We start from the raw sequence: 23,209 nt of genomic DNA, 5'->3' as shown, positions 1-23,209 counted from the left end.
TACTTAAAAATGTCATAGAATAGTGCATGCGAATTGGGATGCACCTAAACTGACAAAGTCACGTGAACTATTGAAATTTCGTAACGCTTATGACGTAACAAAGATTCGTTGAAAAAGATTCGTAGAGCTTCGAAGCTTAATGAAGCAGTATTTTGAAATCGCCCATCACTAGATAATGTTGAATAAAGTCTTTTTTTTTTTGTGCACAAAAAGTTATTATCAAAAACGGATTTTATCAAAAATATCTTAATTTGAGTTCCTAAGATGAACGGATTACAGGTGTGGAATGACATGAGGGTGAGTAATAAAAGACGTCATTTTCATTTTTGGGTGAACTAACCCTTTAAATGCATGTTATAGATCTTATTGTGAACGATTGATCCTTGTATGTTCATTTAAAAACAAACAAACAAAACTTTTGACTTAATAATTTTTTTAATTTGGCAAAACGCCATAACTGGATCTAAACTGTTAAAACGACAGACTTTTCTCTGTTGACGTATGGAAAAACAAATTTTACAAATCAAAGTCTGCCTCAGATTACAGCGGTTTTCCATAAATGTAGGCTACTTCTCAAAGTACAGATTAGAGGATTCAAATTTCTGTTGGTTGAGTGTGTAGGCCTAATGTATTTGCACGTCACTCATCTTTTCATTCACTCACCTCGGGCCTCCTAGGGATTTTGTGGCTTTGTGGGTGTAAGGCATATATAAAGCATTGGTAATATAAAAGTTCCCCCTCAGAGCAATGAAGATTTTGTGTCACAACAAAAGCTAAATGGCTACTCTTCATAACTGCTCACCAATCTTGGTTATTCACTGCATTGACTCCATATAAGGCTTACAGAGGCTCGGGTTTTCTGATTGGACGGCTGCAGCTCATCAGCTGCTGTGGGGGTTGAGGCAGACTGTACATGGATGAGCTTTAGGCCTTGTGTGTGTGTGTGTGTGTGTGTGTGTGTGTGTGTGGTTTCATCTAAGCTGTAATGTACATGAGCACAGCTGAAGCATTCTGTGTTGAAATACTCTTTTCGTGTGGTGTCTATAAATACACTACATCACAAACAGACTCTACAGTCATGAAACAAACGTGGGTTGCTCTTGAAATTGAAAGAAAAAAACTAAAATACAAAGATTTTGTTAACTGACCTTTCCTTAGCTTTATCTATAGTCTTGAACTATGTTCACAGGAATATATTAACATGGTTGAAGCTTCTTAAAGCCTCCTGAGCTATTGGGACGTGATGGTAATGTGGGGATGATTTTGTGCCTGAGATAAAACATGTATTACTAGTAAATTAGCTCCCTCAAGTGGTCTAACAGCCATGTTACAATGCATGTTTGGATGTCAGTTCAGAATAATAAAAATACCATTCATTGAACACAGTGACACTTTATGTGACATTTTGACATATAATATTGGGCAAATTGTCAACATGCCATTAAACAGGCTATTATTGGCTTTTCACAGTTATGAAACATGATACAATTAATGAAACCAAAACCATTGTTTTGACCAACACAAAATACAATTAATAAGTTGTGTAAATGTATAACATTTAAAAAGTGTCATGAGAACACATTTCTGGGTAAACAAACATTTAATAGAGTTAATTTCAGCTAGGTGTAAACTAAGTCTTTCTCCAGAGAAGAGCAGATGATAAAGAATGCAACACAATAAAAGAGAATGAGAAAATAATGTGGAAAAATAAATAATCTTCTGTGAATGAATTCTTAAACAAGAGATGAATCATGGACCAAACATCTTTTAATTTCTTAATAAAATTAAAAAACTTTGTAGAAGTTTGATGTGTGATATTATCCATACTGACAGGTTTGAAAGTTCATGTAACATTCTGGTCTCAAATTAAATAGTTTTTTTTTTCTTTCTCAGACAGTAACCAATGAAATAGAAGATCATTGCATTCACTGCTATTGATTTAAATGAACATAAATTAATTGTAAGTTGCATGCAATATAAATATGCTTTGATATTCCTGTATCATTGAATTTCATTTTAATATTTCTTATTACTAATAATCACCTATAGTGAAACACTCACTTGTCAAATCTATGAATAATTAATGAGCATCACAGTGACTCCACCCTTCCAGTGATGCAGGTGTACTTCTATTGGCTGGATGGAGAATGCTTCGCTCCTGATTAATTGATGAAGCTCCTGGTAACTCTGTCTGTTGATCACATGACACACCCCTTTTCTTCTATGCTCTGCTGCTTAAAGTTTGTGTAACTCATAAATGATAAATGGTCCAAGTACAAGGCTTTGCAGATGGCAGTGTAGTATAAAATTGAAGTTCGCAGGCTGTTTCTAGGTTTGTGGAGCTCGTGCCTCAAGCTAAATAAAGTTGTCAACTTGAGCTAGGATTTGTGTAATTATATTAAAAGTCCTTTATTTAATCGACCTAGTCTGCATTGCTGGTATTTTTTTCTCTTTGTAGAACACAAAATTAAAACATTTTCTAAACCACAAGGACATTATGGTGAAAGGTTTTTCCTTTATTTTCCACATCAAACTTACATCAGGCTGCATTCATTGAAAGGGTTTTTATAAATCTTTCAAATTCATCTAAAAATGATTGAAACATCACTGCCATTTTTATCAGGACACATTTTCCTATCATCAACTTTGGAGACATTAAAAACAGTGCTTTCGCACCCATGTACGAGGCTTCCAGACGGCTCTCATTTTGAGAAAATCCAAAATTTTGTAATCAAATTACAGAAATCTTTAGCAGACAAAAGTCCATCTTTGAACATAACATCCCATGGAGTTATGCCATTTTAATAATCAAAAGGACAAGTCACTCATTCATTACAACTAACTCAAGAGGAGCTCATAATTGGACAAAGGAGCTTGCAAACTTAAAAAATAAAAGAGACACAAAACACTCTAAACCCATTAAAACAAAACATCAAAATCCAACAACTAAAATCCTTTTTAGAGAGGTTTATAGCCCATAAAACCCCAAATACAACACTCACACAACAACCAAGTACTTGAAATTTAAACAGGTGACCTGCGTGTATGTAAGTCCTTTGACGTGATTTGTATTAAAACAACTGACCAAACAGATTAATTAAAAAAAGAAAAGGAAAATAAAACCTGTTGAAACAGATACTATATACATATTGCCATACGAACATCAGATTAAAGGTATTACTCTGTAAAATACCTCAACAAAAGGTAGAAACTAACCTGTTTCCACAGCAAGACAAAGGTAGAAAGGTACTCTAGGGTACTGTTTAATCCAACAAAGCTGTTAAACCTGAACATGAGAAATTTCCAGCAATGGCATTTCTCTTAAGAACAAACAAATCTCGATTTTATCGTCTAAGATGTCAAAAATAGGTGACTTCTGCATAAAACGTGAGAAAGGGCAAACTGCTCACATAATTGAACTCTTTATTAAAAAACTACTTGGAGATTAAAATTCAATTTGCCAACCTACAGCTCGACTCCCGATCTTTGCTCAATTTACCTCACATTACATACATCACACTTTAAAATTCACGAGATCACATACCATCTGGTCTGCCTACATGAGCCTGATCTACCAGAAAAGCTTAATCAAGTGGAGACCATCCCATATAAAGAGTGTGACACAAGATCCTTGGCAGCGATTGGTTGATCCAAGAACAAAAGGGTTCACGGTTGGAGATGATTGGCTTGCTGCTCTGTGGTGGGCTGAGAATGAGACCTGGAGAGGTAGATGAGGAGCAGGAAACACTCTGCCTCCTCACAGAGGTCTTGGGGAGCTGGAGTTTGTGGATTTGCCATCTCCTCTCAGTGGTGAAAGCCTAGCGCTGTCTCGAACGGGCCGTCCAACAGCTTATTTACAATCGGGAAAACTCAAACCCGCGCCCACCCCAATTTACATGTTGGGAATTAACTTGGAATGGCTATAAATGAATTGTCAATAAACCCCTTTTTATATAGTGTAATATATAATGTATTTATAAAAGAAAACACTTAGCCTCTACAGTGATTTATCTATGGTTTACAAAGAGAAAAACAATCTGCAAGATCACGGTCTTTTTCAGGGTTGATCTACAGCTTGGATATTGTTTCTAAGAAGTCAAACAAAGGGTTAGTCGTCGTCTTCGTCGTCATCTTCGCCCTCATCCTCTGCGTCCCTCTTTCGTTTCTCTCCTCGAACGCCGGCCTCCTCTTCTGCACAGAACAAATTTCAGTCATTAGAGAACAGTTCGACACAAAAGCGGTAATTTCAAGATGTTTGGTAGCATAATTAATGCTTACCCTCTCCTTCCTCCTCTTCCTCTTCTACGTAGTCGTCATCATCTTCCTCGTCCTGTTACAGAAGGAATCAGTTGTTATTAAGAGGTAAAGTTTTCGGAAACTCATTGTGAATGTTAAAAACACGCGAAAGCTACATCACCTGGATGTCCTCTTTCATTAGATAGGACAGCCCAACTTCTCCACCCTCTGAGCCTTCCTCATCCTCCTCCTCTTCCTCATACTCCCCGAGCTGCCCTGCTCCTTCCTCGCCATCCTCATCATCATCTGTGTAATAGTTCAAGAAATAATGACTTGATTTAGCATACTTTTATGCATGGTTGAGCATAGTTATCTGTGTGATCAAACCCATGGTTCTTACCATCATCATCAGCCTCCGAGTCTGGAGCTTCATTGTCTTCTGCGTCAAAGCCATCCAGGTATGTGACCTGAGGCAGAAGCTCAAAGATGCTTTCCCTGTAGTCCTCCAACGTGGTGATCTCACAGTTGAACAGGTCCAAACTCTTCAGGTTCTTTAGGTTTTGCTGAGGGTTGAAGAGCAAATCATACATCAAATACTTAACTGAAGAGCTGATGAAAGCATCTCCAAAATATATTTATGATATTAATTTGGAAATATAGTGTTAATGCATCAGTGTTTTTACCAGGGCCTCCAGTGTGCTGAGTTCTTTAATCTTGTTGCCACTCAAATTTAAGTAAGTCAGGTTGGCGCATTTCTCTGCGAGTGTCTCCAGTGCCCCTGTGATGTTATTATCACTCAGCTCCAACTGTAAAAGAGAGAATTGCCCTTAAAATTAACTGGAAAGTTAAGAAATAAACATCTTGGCAAATTTTTTTTAATATAAAATACAATTAAAGCACAATGTAATGAGAAGCCACTGTTTGTTACAGTGTAATTACACAAGTATCGAGTAATAATAATCAACATATACTTAAAGTATAGACCCAATTATGTGCTTATAAGACCGTTTTACTATTCTAATCATGCAACATGTTTAACATTAATATTTTGCCACATTACACTACTAAAGTTTCCATTAGGCATTCTCCATCCATTTTTTTGCACACTTTAATAATACAACGTGTCTACATTAATATGTAAACTGTGTTACCGTATCGGTTTTCTGCATGGTTAGAACTTGAAACACAACAGATCTTCTTGTTAAAAGAACTTTGCGTGGTGTTTTCTGAAATTAATGCTTGATCTCTTGACTGACCTTCCTCAGTTTTGGCAGTGAGGGTAGTTTGGCCAGGGAGGTGAGTCCCACGTTGACCATGCTGAGAAACTCCAGCTCCTTAAACTCATCTGTCAGGCCTTCAATCTCACCGTCACTCGAGCGGCAGTTATCCACCACCAGCTCTGCTACCTGCAGGAGAGATGAACATGAACAGACCCTTGGTGAGCAAAGACATTGTTTCTTTCATACTACTGCAACATTTAATAACTGCTAATATTACAACTAAGCATTATTTAATGCTTAAATATGTAATAGTGTATTATAAGACTTTTATAAGGTTTGTTTAAAGGATTAGTTCAATTTCAAATTAAAATTTCTTGATTATTTACTCACCCCAATCTCATCCAAGATGTTTGTCTTTCTTTCTTCAGTTGAAAAGAAATTAAGGTTTTTGATGAAAACATTCCAGGATTTTTCTCAATATTGGACTTCAATGGAGCCCAAACAATTGAAGGTCAAAATTACAGTCTACAGCGATCCCAGACAAGAAATAAGGGTCTTATTTAGAGAAACCATCGGTCATTTTCTTAAAAAAAATAAATACAAATTTTATATGTTTTAACCATAAATTCTCATCTTGAACTAGCTCTCTTCTTCTCTATTTGAATTCCAGCAGTGTAGACACTGCTAAGTTTATTACTGCCCTCCACAGGTCAAAGTTTGAACTAAATTGTCATATACAATATGCTAGTGCAAGTATATAACAATTAGTTCAAACTTTAACCTGTGGAGGGCAGTAATACACTTAGCAGTGTCTACACTGCTGGAATTCTAATAGAGAAGAAGAAGAGAGCTAGTTCAAGATGAGCATTTATTGTTAAAATGTATAAAATTAAAAATAATTTTTAGAAAATGAGTGATGGTTTCTCTAGATAAGCCTCTTTTTTCTCGTCTAGGATCACGTACAGCGCTTTGAAGCTGCACTGAAACTGTAATTTGGACCTTCAACCGTTTGGAGTCCATTAAAGTCCACTATATGGAGAACAATCCTGGAATGTTTTCATCAAAAACCAAATTTCTTTTCGACTGAAGAAAGACATGAACATCTTGGTTGACATGGGGGTGAGTAAATTATCAGGAAATTTTAATTTGAAAGTGAACTAATCCTTTAACTCTCTAAACATTAAGACTAAACTGAAGTATGCACCACTAGTGTCACCAAATGGAACTGCAAAAACAATAAGTGTTTTCTAACAGGTTTCTCAAACACTCCCCCATTGCTACTGGTCGAACACACAAAGTCCCGGCCCCAATCTCACACCATTGGTTGGGCCAGTGTTGCTAGATCGGATTGCAGAAACAAATACCCCAACAGCTCCACTGTATTTACACTTTTTGAGGAAAATAAAATAAATGTCTTTTCATTTCATGACTAAAGTATTTTAACATGGGTGGGGAAAAATATTTTTTTAAGGGTATTGTGAGCATTAATGGATGTTTATCAAAAGTGAAACTTAAAATGGGTACCAACTGAATAGTTGTATATAAGTTTAACTTTATGAATATTTAAAATAAATAAAACTCTGATTATGGGCTTTATTTTGAGGAACATGCTCAACACATTCAAACGTGTACACACGCGCACGCGCACTGTCGTGCACTGCAGCCCTTATATATTTAAATATTCAATAACTTGTTGCCCTTATGGATTCTTCAGCACGTGATGTAACGTTAGTCTTGATAATGTTTACCCCCTTCATCATCACTCAGGATTTGGGTTGAATTTACTGCCAAGAAGATTTCAGAGCGCTCGCGATTATGCGCGCGGCGGTAATATTTTGCTAGTGACGCAAGATACACCCGAGTTAAAAGCCACGTATCATTTATACACGAGCATTAACTCAAGCTCGTGTAAAAGATCCCATCCCATTCAAAAGAAGCGTGCTCCTCTACTTCGGTTCAGGCAAGCCTACAATAATCTACTAAAATCGGAGGGGAGGAAGGGGGGCTCGCCCCTTCGCCATCTGCCACATTCCTTCAATTAATAAAACGGTGACGGATATCCCAAACGGCTTCAGAAAGCCGAATAAATACTGTTTAACTTCGGTAATAAATAATGTTACCGCAGGTTACATAATTACGCCATTAACGTAACCATGGAAGAAAATGGCAACGTGTTTTTTTTAAACTCTTCGTAACCGTCGAGCGACTATTTCAGGCTCTACGCGCCAATTATTCCGTTCCACACACCACGTAGGCATTGCGAATCAAAAATCGATTACTCTGATTAATAAAAACAGATTCAAAGCCACAAAACACCGGCATTTGCGTCTCAACTATTGATGCAACAAAATGACTTCCACTCCCCGCCCGTCAACACGGAGACTCGAGCAGCATTTCACACACACCATCCTCACCACACACACAGCGAGGCGCTGCAGAAGCCATGAACGCTTAATTATGCAGTTTGACCTGACATTCGCTCGATATGTGCTTGTGCTCTCAAACTCTGAACATAATGGCTTAGGAGGAAGACCGAAGGCAAGTGCCCCTGAATGTCTAATGTCGAAGAGATGGAGAGTAAGATGTCCGCCTTTGGAAGTCGAAACTGCTCGTTTTACGGTACGCGTCCGTGAAGCTAGCTTACAATAAACTTTTTATGTGAGCAGATAAGCCGTTCACTCGCGTGATGTTTTGCTCGATATTTTGCATAAATAGGCTATGAATGCTTATAACAACAATGACGTTTTGTTTTTTTAATTACTACTGTTTCCCGCTTGAAGCGATAACACTATCGTATCGAGGGCTATAATAACATCGTAACCGTCACTTGTTGAGTAATAAACATTTTTTTTCTGAACCATCGAATAAAAAAAGATCTCAATATTATTTTGAGGTACTAGTTGGGACGCCCACATCGATAAGTCTAATGTAATGGCGAAGGAGACCGAGTTCACAAGAGTTTTACGCGCTCAAATAACGATTTTATTTTAAATCAAATTGTATAGATCTAAATATGCATTGTGTGAAGCGTTCATCCATGACTATGAGTGTAATTCGCATCCTTGTGAGCGCCCATGTGGTCGCTGCCATTCAGCGGAGACTACTGAGTATTCCGTAAGTGCAGGATAGACAGGTTGCGAACTAACATCATTTCTTGTTTCCGTGGAAAAATAAATAATAAAAGCGCTCACCTCCGCTGGAGTTCTGTTCCTCAGCTCTAAACTGATCCTCTTCTTCATCTCCATTTTGTTGGTGTTTGCTGCACTGGGTTAGACCGCTTAAAGAAAAAAAATTGTCAGAAACTCCGGAGCGCGGACCAACGGCTCGGCTATCTTCAATGGCTGCCGTTCTCTAACTGATCCTCCATGATACCTCGCACCCAACCCCCTTTCTGAGATCCCGCCCTCACTGCGCTCTGATTGGATCGTTGTTATTTTTGAACCTGTGAGTGGCGGAGCAGCCTGTCACTCAAACGGATCACGCTTATCAACATAATCGGTCTTTGTAGACGTACGTGATTGGTTGGAAATACGCGCGCAGTAGATTTTAGACGGGACGGTCAGAACGTCAGTATGAAGCTTTCAAACTGTTAATCCGCCCATTCTTTGTTCTCATTGGCGCCTGGAAGCGATGTCCGTGTCCTTTAAAATAAATACTTCCAGTAATTATTCGAAATCAATTTGGAGACCAGGTTAAAATTGTGTCTTTTAAATAGCCTAAAGTGAACACTAACACATAAGTAATTTATTTTCCTCACATACAAATAAAAAAGTGTTTAAGCACAGATTAAACTCGTAATACTTTGAGTGTCTTCCATACAATAATTCTACAAAATGGCTGACCATAAACCCAGACAGTCATGGTGGCTTGAAGGCTGCACGCGCGCCACGCCATCTGTCCCATGTAACGTGCGGCTGATCGCTTCACCAGAGGACTCACAAAGGCCCATTGGTCGCAGTCATAGGTCGCAGTAGAGTACAAGCAAGCATATTGTAATAAGTTACTAAAAAAATCAATAAATTTTCCTTCAAAAATATCTTTATTTTAAAATAAGCTTAAAAACACCTATAAGACGGAAATAAGCTCTGATGTAAAATGAATGCTTTCAGCAATGTTCATTAGTGCAATACCCCAAGGTGACCACTAGGGCTGCATGGCACACTGACCCTGAAATGGAATGGACACCACAACTGATCTCCTAAGCTGATTTATCTAGGCTGCCAGAGAAGAAGTGAATAATCTTTTGTATAAAACAGTCATTAGGATAGACTACCTATTTGTTTGTTTGTCTGTCTCAAGAGATACGAGCATGTCTCAAATAGTATGAGAAATGTGCTTTTTATGCATTAATTTATAAGATAATTACATTTTAAGGTGCACTTTTTAGCTTAATGATTGCATCTTTGTCTAACTAATATATTTTTGCTCTTACATTTTTTAATACCTCAGGCATTTTTATTATTTTTGCAGTATTTTTTCCCGGAATTCTTTTTTTATTTTATTTTATTATTATTTTTTTTAACACAGCAGATGGTAAATCTAATGTATCAGGTTAATAGATAAGATGTATATCAACTGATATCATATATATAATATATTTTCTCTCAAAGTATTTGTTTTTTTAAAATACAAATCAGATTCAACAATCCCCCGACCCCCACCAACAAATCCTTGGGGATTACATCCATGCTCTAATGTCTTTTAATTAAAATATCCCCTTTTTTCGTTTGCGAACATATACTCATGGGAAACCCAGAATTTGAAATGTTGGGACACATTTAAAAACAACAGGCAGGAAACAGGAAATGCCTTAGCAAAGTGGAGAGGTGTGTAAAATGCAACAAAAAGTCTGCTCAGAATGACCCAAATCGTATTTGTGGATTAAAAGTATATTTTAGTTTGTAGGTTTTAATACATTATTTTGGACAACTTGAAACGTTTTATCATGCATTGCATGAGGCAAACTGGATAAACCCTGAACAACAATGTCATAAAAATCCACTAGATGGCAGACAGTGAAAGGACACGGTTGAAACCAGTTCGGACTGGTTAAGACTGCTTGTGTACCTTGTGGCTTTATAGGAAGCTGCCGCTAGATGGAGCACTAGAGCTTTACACAGACATTGCACTCATACACAAACGATTAGGCTAACATATATATATTTTTGAATGTACATAACATTTAAAACCATTTTTCCCATTATAACATGTAAACGGACCGTTTTTACACATGCACCTCAATTTTTGTAAGAAATTGGACAGGTGTAAGAATGATGTGTCGGACCAAGTTAACTAGCCTAATGACTGGTAATATTCATCATGCTTGAACTCTGGAACTTCTCTTGCTTGACCTTGATTGAGGGCCATTGTCACGTCTCAATGTTTCCTGCAGTCTTTTGTCCTCCGGCTGCATGGTGGCCCGCTGAGGGGGTCGACAGATGGGGGAGAGGGTTTCACGTTCAGGCAAGAATAATGGGAGACACACACTAGTGTATTCTCATGCAAAAAACACAATGGGCCAACGGCAATCAGACTGCCTTGGGAATCCCTAACAAGTGTTTAATACAGGAGTGATTGAGAGGAATACACCGGCAAGCACAAAAGACAGACCCAAGAGGCTCAAGACAGACGTTTTAGACTCTAAGTGTGAGGACTATTTAGAACAATTAGTCAGTCATTAAAATGGAGAACATTACTTTCTGCTCCAAATGTTGTCGTGTTATGAATTTAAATATGCAGATTAGAGATTGTAAATAGTGTAGAATTAGTCTGGATTACTTGAACTCAATCCAGACACATGAACAGCGTTGTCCTAGTAAAGCAAAACACAATAGAATGAAGTCCTGGACTTGGTTAGGAATAACAAGGAATGTGAGAGACATTTAATTGGATCCAGGTGTAGCTGCCAGCCCACATGAACAAGGTCAAGTGTGCGTGGGTTTGTGGGATTGTGGGATTGAGGCTGTAGCGGTTTGGGATATGGATACCAAATACTGGGAAAATGCTGTCTTCTTTAGGACAGTGCTGTGTAAATCACAAGCAGAAATGAGAAAAGTGACAAAAAGGGCACGTATAATGCAAACAGAAACTGTTTCAAAACTGCTTTTAGCATGACCAAAAAGGTGCTTAGAATAACTGTAAAAATGCACTTTGAGTAAATAAAAGCAATAAAAGCTTGAGTAATGTATCAGGCAATGGGTTGCATTAGTAAACAAGATGACATTATTAAGTTATTTTCAGACATAAAAGCAAGCCAGCTATATTTTTGTGAGTTGTTGGATCCGACACTGTTCATTCATCATTTGCTACAGCCAAAGAGGAAGACTTATTTCATGTGGCTGTGCAAGTCTTTGATGCTTTCTGAATGAACATATTGATCACACACAGGCAACGTCTGCACTGGAGCCTGTTTCTAAAGCACTGTGTTAACAAAGGGTTTATTTGTGCATATGTCTCAGTACATCACACCCTAACATGTAAAGGCTCGTGAGGGTGTGTTTGTGAGCGTGTCAGGGAGTGTGTTTAATCCTTCAAGGGAGGTTGAATATGCCAAAAAGGGTGTATAGCACAATGCCTGACACAGTCTGTATTTTGTTTTTGAAAGCTAACCCAAATAGCAAATTGGTATGCCGCAGAATTTAGGCTGGGAGTTTGGCCCAAATACCACATGGAATTACGGCCCGAGATTGGCCCAAAAGCTTGCCGAAAGTAAACCAGATCTATACTAGAAGCAGACCAAAACTCACCCACAACTTTTTGTTGTGTTTGGGTCATTTTGACCTAGCCTGGTAATACCAGACTCTGCTACTTCACTTTGCTTCGTAGACAGAGTCTGGAATGGCATAATAGAGAAGTGTTTTCTCTCTCGCTAGGGGACGCTTGTCTGAAGTTTAAAATCATTGGTTACCCGTAAGCCAATCAGATACGTTTAGTTATGACGTATGTTATCCGCCTGTACAGCCGCATCGAAGCACAGACATCATGCATCGAACTCAAATCTATGATTGAACTTCCACTGTAAACCTGTTGTAAACACATGATGATGTGAGCGAAATACCGGAGTGAACATGGCTGTAAACGACTTTTGCAGATTATGCGAAGTTAATGCATCCCGAAGTTTGCATCCCGTGTCTCGTTTCCCATTTCCGCGGTCGTTTCGGTTTTCGATTTCTCTAACCTACAATGTAAAACTCGGCGCTTAGCATCTACGTCACGGCTCTCAGCCCGCCCTCTGTTCGTTGATTGGCCCGGCTGTTTCCAGACCGGTGGCAAACACAAAGCTATGACGCTGTATCAGACTGAGTACAGAAGCGAAATGAAATTGAGCGGAAGTAGGAAGTCTGACGTAGTCAGGCTAATTTTGACCAGGAGAGGATTTTCTTTTTCCTGAAAGTGCTAAAGGGATAGTTTACTCAAAAATGAAAATTCTGTCATCATTTACTCACCCTCAAGTTGTTTCAAACCTGTATCAATTTCTTTGTTCTGCTGTACACAAAGATATTTGGAAGAATGTTTGTAACCAAGCAGATCCCGCCCCGCCCCGCGGTATATTTTTTTCCTACTATAGTCAATTGGGTAAACTCTTCCCTTAAATGTTATTGCATTGGACTAAACTTACTGACTTTGTTTACACAATACTTCCCAACATTTTTTGGACTTTTTTTGGGGAGTTTTTTCCCACCTGGTTACACTTGTGGTGTTCCTGGTCAAAAATGACTGATAGATTATAAATCTCTTGTTATGCTATTTTATCACCAAATACTGGATTCTTTTTGTCAACTTGTTTTCTTTTAATTAGGACAGGTTTTGTATTTATTTTTGAAACTTACTGATTATAGGCCTCATTGATCTGACCTGATATTGGTCAAAAATAACCAATGAAAATGAATGGCAGAGATCGGAAATAAGAGAAACATTTAGTGTTCAGGAGCGTGTTCATCATGTTCATGTTCACATATGTACATGTGCTTGGAAAGACAAAGGCCTCAGACCTGTGCATGTGTGGATACACACACACACACACACACACACACACACACACACACACACACACACATTGAGTCCAATATTTGGTGATAATATAGCATAACAAGCGATTTACATGAAATTTTTAAAAGGCCAGTTGGGTTTTCAACTTTGAAGAAAATCAATTTCTATTGGTCACTCAAGAATCACTATGAAAAAAATTTATTTCTTTTCACAAAAATAATAATGTGATTTGTTGTTGTTGTTGTTTGTAAACTGAATGTTTACTATTACTATTTTTGCCATTTGGAAATATAGAACATGTTTGGGACAAACTAACAAAACTTCATATTGCAGTTGTTCAAATTCTTTCACAACAGTAAAGCTTTACTCATAGTGTTGGAAAGGCAGATTCATTCTAGTGAATCAGTTCATTCAGACATTTCTTGTAATTGAACATTAACAATAAGATAAACCAATTCAAATCTCTGCATGGCATTTTTGTTATTTGTTAAAGGTGCCCTAGAACGTTCTTTCACAAGATGTAATATAAGTCTAAAGCCGGGGACACACCTAACGATTAGCTGAAACATTCTAAGACTGAACTGAACATACATACCGATTGATTCCTTCGACTGGAGCCGATTTATATACTCACACATGGAATTTGAACACCGACTGTAATCGCAGACTGAACGCAACTGGCTCTGACTGGACACGTTTGAGCGCGATCAGTCATAAGTATCAATTTACATTCATAATCGGCCTTACAATCGTTAAGTGTGTGCGCGGCTTAAGGTGTCCCCTGAATGTTTCTGTGAAGTTTCAGCTCAAAATACCCCATAGATTTTTTTTTATTAATTTTTTTTAACTGCCTATTTTGGGGCATCATTAACTATGCACCGATTCAGGCTGCTGCCCCTTTAAATCTCGCACTCCCCGCCCCCGAGCTCTCGACTATAATACAGTGCATAAACAAAGTTCACACAGCTAATATAACCCTCAAATGGATCTTTAAAAAATGTTCGTCATGCATACTTCATGCATGCTTCGGATCATGTGAGTATAGTATTTATTTGGATGTTTACATTTGATTCTGAATGAGTTTAATAGTGCTCCGTGGCTAAAGCTAACATTACACACTGTTGGAGAGATTTATAAAGAATGAAGTTGTGTTTATGAATTATACAGACTGCAAGTGTTTAAAAATGAAAATAGCGACAGCTCTTGTCTCCATGAATACAGTAAGAAACGATGATAACTTTAACCACATTTAACAGTACATTAGCAACATGCTAACGAAACATTTAGAAAGACAATTCACAAATATCACTAAAAATATCATGTTATCATGGATCATGTCAGTTATTATCGCTCCATCTGCCATTTTTCGCTGTTGTTCTTGCTTGCTTACCTAGTCTGATGATTCAGCTGTGCACATCCAGACATTAATACTGGCTGCCCTTGTGTAATACATTGAACATGAGCTGGCATATGCAAATATCGGGGTCGTACATATTAATGATCCCAACTGTTACGTAACAGTCGGTGTTATGTTGAGATTCGCCTGTTTTTCAGAGGTCTTTTAAACAAATGAGATTTACATAAGAAGGAGGAAACATAGGAGTTTGAGACTCACTGTATGTCATTTCTATGTACTGAACTCTTGTTATTCAACTATGCCAAGGTAAATTCAATTTTTGATTCTAGGGCACCTTTAAGGGAAATATTTAGTCCATCACTATGACTATGACACAGTTATATAAATGAAGAAGTATTTGAGTTGTTTTGTTGTATTCGTTTTATTTAGTGACAAATTATCAGATCAGTTTAATTGGGATTATTCGTTCATTCATTCATTCATTCATTCATTCAAAAAATAAATAAATAAAAAATAACTCACAATGATTTATACAAGGGTTCTGAGTAAATTGTTAATTATATAATTTGATAGTTTTTTTTTTTTTTTAAATCATAAAAGTAGCTTCAATGTAGTTTGATACTTTTGCCCTTGTATAGTGTGGTGAACCATATAAAGAGTAGCTTGACTGTTATTAAAATTAGGATTAGCTTGTAGCTTAAAAAGTTTCAAAGCGGCTTCACTCACACTGATCTTTATGAAAAACATGCCCACACTTGCATCATTGTCTTATTCAAAGGCATTTGAATGCCCTGTGGTCATATTAATGAGTCGAATCTGATGATGTAATCATCTTCCAGAAAATCCCCAATCTTGTTTAATAAGGCGTCTTTCAGTTACTATAATTGCCTTGAAGCCCTCAGCACAGAAAACACGAGACAGAGCAGCAGTGAACAGATACAGGCTGTTATCAATGACCGTCAGTTCAAACGGAAGAACTCAAGAGATGAACTGAGATATGCGTGAAGGAGATAAATTGACTAAGCCCAATTTACACGGATTAATGCTCCCCTTCCCCCTTTCCTGTTGCTTTTCAAAAATTCACTACTCTCCAAGTCCACAAACACCTTTTAGAAACTTTCCTACTACGAGCAAAAGGATTTGGAAAAAATGAAGACATCGTCAGTGGATGCACACTTGACCTAATTTAGACTAACTGGAGCTCCTTTTCTCTGGGAGCGTAAGGTGGAGGTCACTCACAAATCAGTCCCAGAGAAACCCAGCCTCTGTTTACTTAGGCTTCTCAGGATAGCCATTCTGAGCATAATCCATGACTGATTTACAAAGGAAAAAGGACATGGACCTGAACACTGTATAGGTCAAGGACAGAGGTCAATAACTCCTCCTGTGGGGACAAGAAGAATGCTGACTTGGGACTAAGCTTTTAACCATTCCTGAAATACATGAGAACTTATTCATTGTAAATCAGTGCATTTTTAATCCTTAGTAAGAGTAAAGCAAACCTTAGGTTAGGAAAACAGTTTGAGAAGACATTTGTAGCACAGTAACATTATTTCATATAATATCTATCTATCTATCTATCTATCTATCTATCTATCTATCTATCTATCTATCTATCTATCTGTCTATCGATCTATCGGTCTGTCTGTCTGAAAACATTCAGCTATTTCTCATTCCACATTTTTGTTTTCAAATCATGGCCACTTAACTGCACTGTTGGGGAATCATTATTTCTGCAAGTTTAACGAAACATGTGGATGTCGTGTAGCGTTGTGTTTATCACAGCTAACTGTCAATCATTTCTGCCTATGCTGTAGCCACAGACCGTTTTTCTTAGTGAGCTCATTTCCTGCATGTGCTTCCAGGAAGGGGAACGATGGGAACCAGAGATTTAGCAGGTATCCCAAACTTTGGCCTCTATCCCAAATGCTTTTTTCCTTATACCTCTCCTAAGACTCTGCTCTGTGGGTGGGTTTAAAAAAAAAATCCATAAACTCTAATTACTCAAAACATATCTATTTGAACCAGATTTATTCCTGGTAAAACGTATAAATCTGGTTCATATCTCTGGTTCCATTAAAGGGCGCCGTTGAGACTCAAAATAATCAAATCATGGCAATAAAAATTAAGTTTCTTGGTAACACTTCAGTATGGGGAACACATATTCACTATTAACTACAACCTTTGCCTGAATAAACTCTGGATATATTGCCTTTTAAAAGTTAGTAAGGTAGTTTTAGTAGCATTTAAGTTTAGATTAAGGGATGTAGAATAAGGTCATGCAGAAACAGGCAAGAGTATGTGCTTTGTAAGTACTAATAAACAGCCAATATTAGTATTATGCATGCTAATAGTAATATGCAAGCATAGAACCATTCCATTCCACAAAAGGTTCTTTATAGTAGAAAAGGGTTCTTTGGATTATTAAAATGTTCTTTACATATAAGAACAAAAAGAGTTCTTTAAAGAACTGGTTAGGAACCTTAAATGGATCTTGCTGTAAAAAAATCCTTTTGGAAACATTATTTTTAAGAGTGTAACATCCAGAAAGTTTAAGCTATTCCACTCTGGGCATCTTTCCTTTAAATACAATGTTGAAGGAAATTTAGAGTCATGCAGACATGCTGTGATTCATCAAAGTATTATATAACTGCTTTATGGTGCACAAGACATATACTTCATGGCACAGGGTTCAGTTCCTCCCAGCTGTGTCAACTGCATCTACTCATTTAAACATTTGTTGTCTTGTGGTTGTCCAGGGCTCATGCTGTGTAACAAAAAGACTATTCTTATCACTTGAGAACATCTCTCAGTGCCAGCATTAAATGAGCGATCTGCAGATGGGGGGATAAGTGTAAACAGCCTGTTGATTTCAGACTTTATTCTTGGCTTTCAGCAAGTGGTGCATTGAAAATAATAGGCCATGTTGTTTTACTCCATTATATCTGATTTCATATGTTAGAGCTTTAACATCATGGAAAGTTTTTTTTTTTTTTGAGTGTTTCAATGAATGCCAGAATTTTTCTTCTGTTGTACGGTTGGCTATTTTAATCTACGACCATGGACTGTGTGTTGCTGCATGTCATAACCATCTAGAAATGTAAATACAGCAAACCTGTCATGACTTACTGTATTGTTTCTGAGTTCAATACAAGTTAAACTCATTAAACAGCATTTTTGATGAAATGTTAATTGCAAAACACAGTCATTTTGACTTGTGCCTCTTTTTCTTTTCATCCTTTTTAAAAAAAAAAATCAATGAGGTACTTACATAAGGAAATGAATTCAGGACAATTTTCAAAGGATTCAAAAGCTGAAGTGTGAATCTTATAATTTTAAAAACGCAACATTTCACTCTTTCCCCGCCATTGTCGGAATTTTCCGGCTTTCCATGTTTTCACTATTATGCATCTTCTGAAAGAGTATAAAGTCATAATTGCATGCTGTATAACATGCAATTGCGAGTTATAAAGTCCGAATTGTGAGATATAAACTCGCAATTCTGAGAAAAAATGTCAGTCCCTCACAACTGCATTTATGTCTCGCAATTCTGACTTTATATCACGTAATTCTAACTTTATAATTCACAATTTTTACTTTATATCTCGCAATTCTGACTTTATATTGTGCAATTTTGACTTTATATTGTGCAATTCTGACTTTATAACTCACAATTGTGTTTATATCTTGCAATTTGGAGGGAAAAAAAGTCAGAATTGTGAGATAAGTCGCAATTCCATTTTTTTATTTTTTTTTATTTTAATGGCAGAAACAAGCTTCTATAATAAGGATCAGAAACAAGACACTCTAAAAAATGCTGGGTTAAAAACAATCCAAGTTGGGTTGAAAATGGACAAACCCAGCGATTGGGTTGTTTTAACCCAGCGGTTGGGTTAAATGTTTGCCCAACCTGCTGGGTAGTTTTATTTAAACCAACTATTGTTTAAAAATTGCTATATGGCTAGCTTAAAATGAACCCAAAATAGTTGGGAAATTAAAAACCAGATGCAATTAGAGGCAACAATAATAGACAAAAGGTGAATGTTTATTAATAAGCTTTAATATTTTATTAATATAAATTTAATAGTTTAATAGTTTATTAATATATATTTATTAATAAGCAATTTAATAAATGTTTATTGTTTAATAATTATTAATTGAACATTAATAAATGTTCATTTCCAACATACTTTGGGTTAATTTTAATTAAGCAATACAGTAATTTTTAAACAATAGTTGAGTTAAATAAAACTACCCAGCAGGTTGGGCAAACATTTAACCCTACCGCTGGGTTAAAACAACCCAATTGCTGGGTTTGTCCATTTTCAACCCAACTTGGGTTGTTTTTAACCCAGCATTGCTTATGCACGTTGTAATGCGATTTTCTCAGCTTTTTGTTCAAAATCTTGCTTTTTTTTTATAAAACTTACATTCAAGTTAATAAAAAATGCATGAAGCTAGAATAAAACTTTTGTTTATTTGTTTAAAAGAAGAGGCTCTGTTCTTTCTTTTGATATATTGCATGTTCAGACATTCATACAACAAAATATTCTGGGGGCCATGAAAATTTTACACAGAAAACTTTTCACAGAAAACAATTTTTTCCACACTTAAATCAAGTTAACAAGCAAATTGTTTACATCTTGTGGCTATTCTATTGATTTTTTTTTTTTTTAAGAAAATTCCAAATTTTTGTGGCAAACAAATGGTCAAACTTGTACTGAACCCAGAATATTCCTTTAATCTCCAATCATCAAAAGAAATGAATGCAGAAATAGAGTGAGTTTTGTGTGTAAGCAGTCCATGATGGAGAATTCCTCACAGGTCTGTTCTTACAGTGTGCATGGAAAACAGCTTCTGGACAAGAGCCCAGATTCCATGCAAATGCTCTTTGCTAAACACTCACAAATGTTTTCTCCCACCGTCTTGTCCATTGTGGGACCTCACAGCCGGAGCGGCAGATCCATCCCTGCTCCCCCTGGGGTCTCCGGCGACCCCCGAGACTCATCTTCTCTCTGTTCTCACGTACACACATCCCATTTGATACGCTGGTCAGTTGTGCCCACGCGGAGATATCAGTGGGAGTGTGGCTGACATCCTGCTCACATGTAAATCAGGAAAGAAGCCCAGTAATTCAACCCCATTTCTAAACACTCCTATTACGGCTCAAACCCTAAAAGCTCAATTCAGGATCCAAAAGTGATATTTTATGTTTCCCCCAAAACACTTAATCATGACTGCAATACAATTCATAAAATGTTTACAAAAGAAAGCAATGCATTAGATGAAGTCTGGTCTTTCATAGGGGTAGGGAGTGAAGATATCAATCTCTAATCCTTCTTGGTCCCCACTTAAGACAAGAGATTTGCACAAGAGAAATACTATCCTGTTTTTCCAGTCTCACCATGGTGGCTTAGATTCATTTCAAAAGAGCAATTTCTTATATAATTTACTAAGAAACTATTTTTATTGTTACATAAAATGTTTCAGAGAAAAACTCAAGTATGCTTTGGTTGCTATAGCAAGTGACTATTTTGCTGAATTTAATTACCGTTAACTGAAAACTATTAAAAAGAATTCTGTTAATTGAAATAAAGCTGAAAATAAAATAAAAATATAAGTTGAATAACTTAAGAAACAAAAGTTAGGAATGTTGCCATGGCAATAAACTGAAATAAGTTTAAGCACTAAAATGATTAACTCTTTCCCTGCCAGTTTTTTTTTTTTTTTTTTTTTTTTTTTTAAAGTCAGTCAGCCAGCCACCGTCACAAAAATTTCATGGCCTCCAGAATATTTTTTTGTATGAACACACAATATATCAAAAGAAAGAACAGAGCTCCTGCTTTTAAACAACAACAACAAAAAAATGTTTTATTCTAGCTTCCTGCATTCTTTTTAAACACTTGATTGTGGTTTAAAAAAGTAACATTTTGAACAAAAAGCTGAGAAAATCGCATTTTTGTCAAAGACCACAACATGCATAAGCAATGCTTTTATCGCTTGTTTCTGCTCCTTTCCCTGTGTTTTGATCTGGAGATTCTGTACAATTTCAGAAGATGTGTAATAGCGCCCCCTACCATATAACATTGAAAAAATGGAAAGCCGGGAAAATTCCGTCAATGGTGGGGAAAGAGTTAACTGGAAATAAACAAAAACTAAACGTGAAATTAAACTATATTAAAACTAAATAGCAATTAAAAAAACTAATAAAATGACAAAAGAACATAACTATGGAGCCCCTAAAGGGTCATGGTTATGGAAAAAATATGAGATGGGAGGAAAAATATATTTCAATGCTTTTGCATTTGTTTGCAAAGAATGCAGAAGTTTTGCGAGCGAACGTAAAGTTTCTTGGGAGTGAACGCAAAAGCATTAATATAATTTTTCCTCCCCTCTAATAAAGTATTTAATGCAAAAAAGCTATGTTGGAGGCACAATGAAAAAAACGAATTATTGTTTTCCATATATTTTCATTTTTCCACAAAAATATGTTGAGATCAAGTAATAATCAGTGAACCACCTGCAGTACTGCTCTAGTCCCCGGATTTTCCTGTTGAAAACCCCTGTCATAGAGGAAAAACTTCACATGAGGACATCAAAACAAGCAAAATATAATATATATAAAAAAATACACACAAAATGCATCCTATATTTTTTAAATGTCCTCTGTGCAGAGTCAGACAGCATCTTTACCCATGTCAGACCCAGCCTGAAAAATTACTCAAGTAAAAGAGCATGAATACAAAATGAATATACTAGACACCCAATACAGCATAAATCTTCTCCCCCAAACTCCACTGAAGAGCGATAATACACAGGGGTTGTTTGAGTTGGCACCTTACACAGTGTACTATATATCAACATGGCCATTTATGACCCATGTGGGCACTGACAGTCTCCTTGCAGTCAATCTGAGGTTTTGCTCTCTTTTTAATAGAAGGCATCTCAGATTTCAGCATAAGCTAAGGGTGTGTCCGCAGCCCACGGGCTCAGACTAGGATTGAAACAAGAGGACTAGGCTTTTTAAGGCAGGAAAATAGATCTTAACTGGTCGTAAGTGGGGCTTGTCTTGTCTCACATATGCGCAGCTCACCCACACAGTCCCACGGTCCAATTCACACAGCTGGGGGTTGTGAAGAGGGTTTGAAGAGAGCCAAGTCTGGCTGACTCAGAGCGAGGACTGGGGAACAGGCCACATCAGTGCTGTAAGACAGGAAAGAAAGGCTGAAAGACCCAGAATATTCATTCATTTACGTACAAACACCCCCTGCGCTCTGCTCTTTCCTCCTAACTGAAGTCCATCTCTATGTACCTTGAGCCTCTCCTCAAGCCCCTGCTGAGTAGAAAGGATGGGCAGGTCGAAACCCCCTGCCTCCGCACCGCAGAACTTAAAAACATCTGGCACTTGGCATAGCAGAGGGTTTCTACTACTGTGGGACCCGCATGCAAAGATATTCAGGCTTTTTTTTAAAAGATATTTGACACTTGAACATCTTTAAGTAGAACCAAAACAACTGTGTGTGAGTTTAAACTGCTCTGCGTCCTTGAGTTTCTGTAAGAGTTAAAGCCCTCATAATGATGTAGTGACAATGTTACTTGGATTTATAACTTGTTGCTGAATGATATTTATTGCATATACCATAGTATTTTAACTGTATTTCAAGCTGTTGTTCAAGGGGAAAATTTTGAGAGAAAAATATATAAAAAGTAGGCCTATTTTAACAGTAAGAAATAAAAAGCAAACATGAACATGGTCGACAATAACAACTAAATGTTATTTATTTAAAAATAATATTATAAATGTAAAAAAGAAATCTTTAAATGTTAAACAAATACATTGCTTTAAATAAAACTTTAAACTATTATATATAAATGTTAAAATTTTACAACATTAATCTTAATTTTAAAAAAAATATTATAAATAAAAAAAATCTTTAAATGTTAAAAAAATAAATAAGAAATGTGATTAACGATTAAATATTTAAATCATTAAACTATTATATAAAATAAATATTTAAATATTTGACAAATATTGTAATAAGGATTATTATAATTTTAAAAAATAATATTATAAATAAAAAATTCTTTAAATGTTTAAAAATTCAGAAAAAAAATTATTAATGATTAAATTATTTAAAACATTAAACTATTATATATAAAATAAATGTTTACATTTTTTACAAACATTTTAATGTTTATCATAATTTTAAATGTTTTTATTATAAATAAAAAATCTGTTAAAAAAAATGTTAAAAAAATAAATATAAAAATGTGATTAATGAATTAAATATTTAAACCATTAAACTATTATATAAAATAAATGTTTAAATATTTGAAGCATTATAAGGATTATTATAATTTTAAAAAATAATATTATAAATAAACATTCTTCAAATGTTAAAAAATT

At 36.3% G+C, this 23,209-nt stretch overlaps 1 protein-coding gene across 1 annotated transcript; it reads right to left on the bottom strand.

The window, feature by feature from the left end:
* Positions 1 to 2,495: 2,495 nt before the first annotated feature.
* On the bottom strand, positions 2,496 to 8,830 carry anp32e (acidic (leucine-rich) nuclear phosphoprotein 32 family, member E). Its single transcript, XM_048201624.1, has 7 exons — positions 8,648 to 8,830; positions 5,493 to 5,642; positions 4,920 to 5,042; positions 4,637 to 4,799; positions 4,418 to 4,542; positions 4,279 to 4,330; positions 2,496 to 4,191 (listed from the first exon to the last, which is right to left on the bottom strand). The coding sequence occupies exons 1-7, from the start codon at positions 8,699 to 8,701 to the stop codon at positions 4,109 to 4,111; spliced, it is 750 nt and encodes a 249-aa protein (XP_048057581.1). The 5' UTR covers positions 8,702 to 8,830; the 3' UTR covers positions 2,496 to 4,108.
* Between the last annotated feature and the right edge of the window lie 14,379 nt (positions 8,831 to 23,209).

Source organism: Megalobrama amblycephala, linkage group LG9 (genome assembly GCF_018812025.1).
Source record: "Megalobrama amblycephala isolate DHTTF-2021 linkage group LG9, ASM1881202v1, whole genome shotgun sequence".
In the NCBI taxonomy this organism is placed as follows: domain Eukaryota; kingdom Metazoa; phylum Chordata; class Actinopteri; order Cypriniformes; family Xenocyprididae; genus Megalobrama; species Megalobrama amblycephala.
This window is presented reverse-complemented; position numbering and strand designations above follow the sequence as displayed.